The sequence below is a fragment of the Phaethon lepturus genome, unplaced genomic scaffold, assembly GCF_000687285.1.
Source record: "Phaethon lepturus isolate BGI_N335 unplaced genomic scaffold, ASM68728v1 scaffold20188, whole genome shotgun sequence".
NCBI classification, from domain to species: domain Eukaryota; kingdom Metazoa; phylum Chordata; class Aves; order Phaethontiformes; family Phaethontidae; genus Phaethon; species Phaethon lepturus.
In genome coordinates, this window is record NW_010557131.1 from 15923 (window position 1) to 18170 (window position 2248).

The 2248-nt window shown below is 60.1% G+C and overlaps 1 protein-coding gene across 1 annotated transcript in view; it reads right to left on the reverse strand.

The window, feature by feature from the left end:
- The window catches only part of LOC104625145 (ectonucleoside triphosphate diphosphohydrolase 8-like), a gene marked incomplete at its 5' end in the record, with an annotated part of 3249 nt that extends 1147 nt beyond the window's left edge, over window positions 1–2102 (reverse strand). The window contains 4 exon segments of the mRNA XM_010292695.1: window positions 150–260; window positions 631–878; window positions 881–902; window positions 1904–2102. Coding sequence (XP_010290997.1) covers window positions 150–260; window positions 631–878; window positions 881–902; window positions 1904–2102 — 580 coding nt within the window.
- Window positions 2103–2248: the final 146 nt, after the last annotated feature.

Genomic DNA, 2248 nt, shown 5'->3' on the forward strand with positions numbered 1-2248 from the left:
GTCACCGGTGCCAGACCCCTTCGTGCTCCTCCCAGCTCGCTCCAGCTGCTGTCTGCACAGCAGGGCCTGGGCTGCGGAGGAGCCCTCAGGCTGCCCAGTGCCCGGGCGAAACCCGGGCAGGGGCTGGCATCTCCTAGGCAGGATCTCACCTTCTCCCAGCTGCTGGTGCAGAACTGCCTGACGGTGGCATCGACCGAGCTCAGGGACTGCCCTCCAGCCAGGTTCAGAAAGTGAAGGTTTTGATAAAGCCCCGAAAAGGCCTGTGGGTGTTTAAGACCACGGGCAGCAGGTTAGTGAAGCACCCAGGACCTTGCATCCCCTCGGCCCTCCCTCTGGGTGCTCTGCCGGGGTCTCTGCACCGCAGGGTGATGCCTGCCGACCCACTGGGAGGGAGCCCTGGGACTGCTGCCCACACCGAAAGCGACTGCTGCTGTGACAACAGAGCTCAGGGTCTGCCTGGCACACTGGCGAGTGCCTTGCATGTCTCCACGCGTTGGGCACATCCCAGCTTTCAGGGCTGGCACTACTCAGACTTTTCTCCTACTGCAGTTTTCCTGGGATCTTGGCCAGGCTCCAGTGCCCCAAAACCCCCTCACCCCCACCACAGCCGTGGGGACGGAGGCTCCTTACAAAGAACTGTCCCCGCACGGGCGGCTGATAAACCCCGTTGAACCCGCATGTCCTGTTGGCCCCACAGCTGAAGTTGAAGAGTTTCTGGATGGCGGTGCTGCACGCCGCACGGCTTATGGCGGTGCTGCACGCTGCAGGGTCCCCTGTTCCCGTCACCGTGAGGACCTGTGTGGGGCTGGGTGTGCTTGGTGCGCGGACACAGGGACTCTTGTAGAGGTCCGCTGTGGTGACGTTCTCCTGGTATCCCTTGGGTAGCAGGGATGTGGTATCTGCTGGGGAGACGGCCCTGGAGAGAGTGGGAGCTGTTAGCATGGCCCTGGCACTGAGGATGGGAAGGAGAGAAACTGCCCACAGACAGCGCCCGTTCCCACACCCAAATGCAGGACACTGGCATGCTGGCCCCATCACCCATGGGGTTTTGTCCATGGGGTGCAGGCACAGAATCGTGAGGACAAGCATGGCATGACCATGCTGCGGTCAGGGATCAGTTACAGTGATGGTCACATGTACAAGGTCTTGGAGGTTTGCACCCCACACTCAGCGTGGACCCATTTTGCTCCCAGTCTTCCTTTGTAGGGTCACCAGAGTCAGGGGATAGCCAAGGCTGAGAAGCCATTTATGCAAAACCAAAATGGACACTAATTTATCTTTGCAATGTGCTCTAGATGTGGTTTTCTGCCCATTCTGACCAGCAGGAGCTGGCGCTGAGCCCTCACCCACAGCCAATCTATGGACATGAGGGTCTCCCTGTGCAGCAACGACACCTCCCTTTGCTCTCCCATGCCCAGCACCTACTGCTGAAGACCAGCATGTTCAGATTTCTACTCATAAAACCAACCATTACCATAGTGGTGCTAAAAAATCTTGCTGGGTCTTCCTCAACCTCCCAGCTATCCTACCTCCCAGCAGGCTCCCTCCTCCAGGGCTGTCCTTCCAGCACCCTGTGGCTGAGGCTGGGCTGACACAGCCCCTCCATCAGGACAGGGACGGAGATCTGGTGGGCAAGATGGCCCTGGGAAAGGGGCCCCGGGCACCCTTCATCCTGGCAGTGCCCGTGGTCAGACATCCTGCTTTGGCGTGTCTGTCTCCATGTCGGCTCAGTCCTGCCCTGCTGTTGGGACACCCCTGGGATGGCTTCTACCGTGATGGCCCTGTTGTATCCGCCATCTACGTGAGGGTTTGGACAAAGGCAGAGCCCAGCAGCCATCACAGCCCATGGGTGCTGCCCGCCCAGCTCAGTGAGATCAGGGCTTAGGCTGCAGTGGAAGAGCACAAGGCTGGAGGTGGTTACCTGCTGTAGGGATGCCATGAGCATCTTCAGGGCTTGCTTTTGCCCGTAACAGAGGTAGCTGTGGGTGTAAATGGAGTGGTTGGTCCCGTACAGCCTGAGGAGGGCTGCCGTGCTGCTATCATCTACAGCGAACCCAGGAAAAAACGTGATCTGTGTTGAAGCCCCGCCAAGGTCCACTTGCCTGTGAAGGAGTACTGCCCGGCACCGGGAGTTACCCACGGGGACCCGGCACAGGGCTATCAGCTTCCCAGCCCAGAGCGCAGCACAGCAGGGGAAGAGGCCCCCCCCCGCCCTCACCCCTGACCCGCACCTTCACGAGGGTCTCCA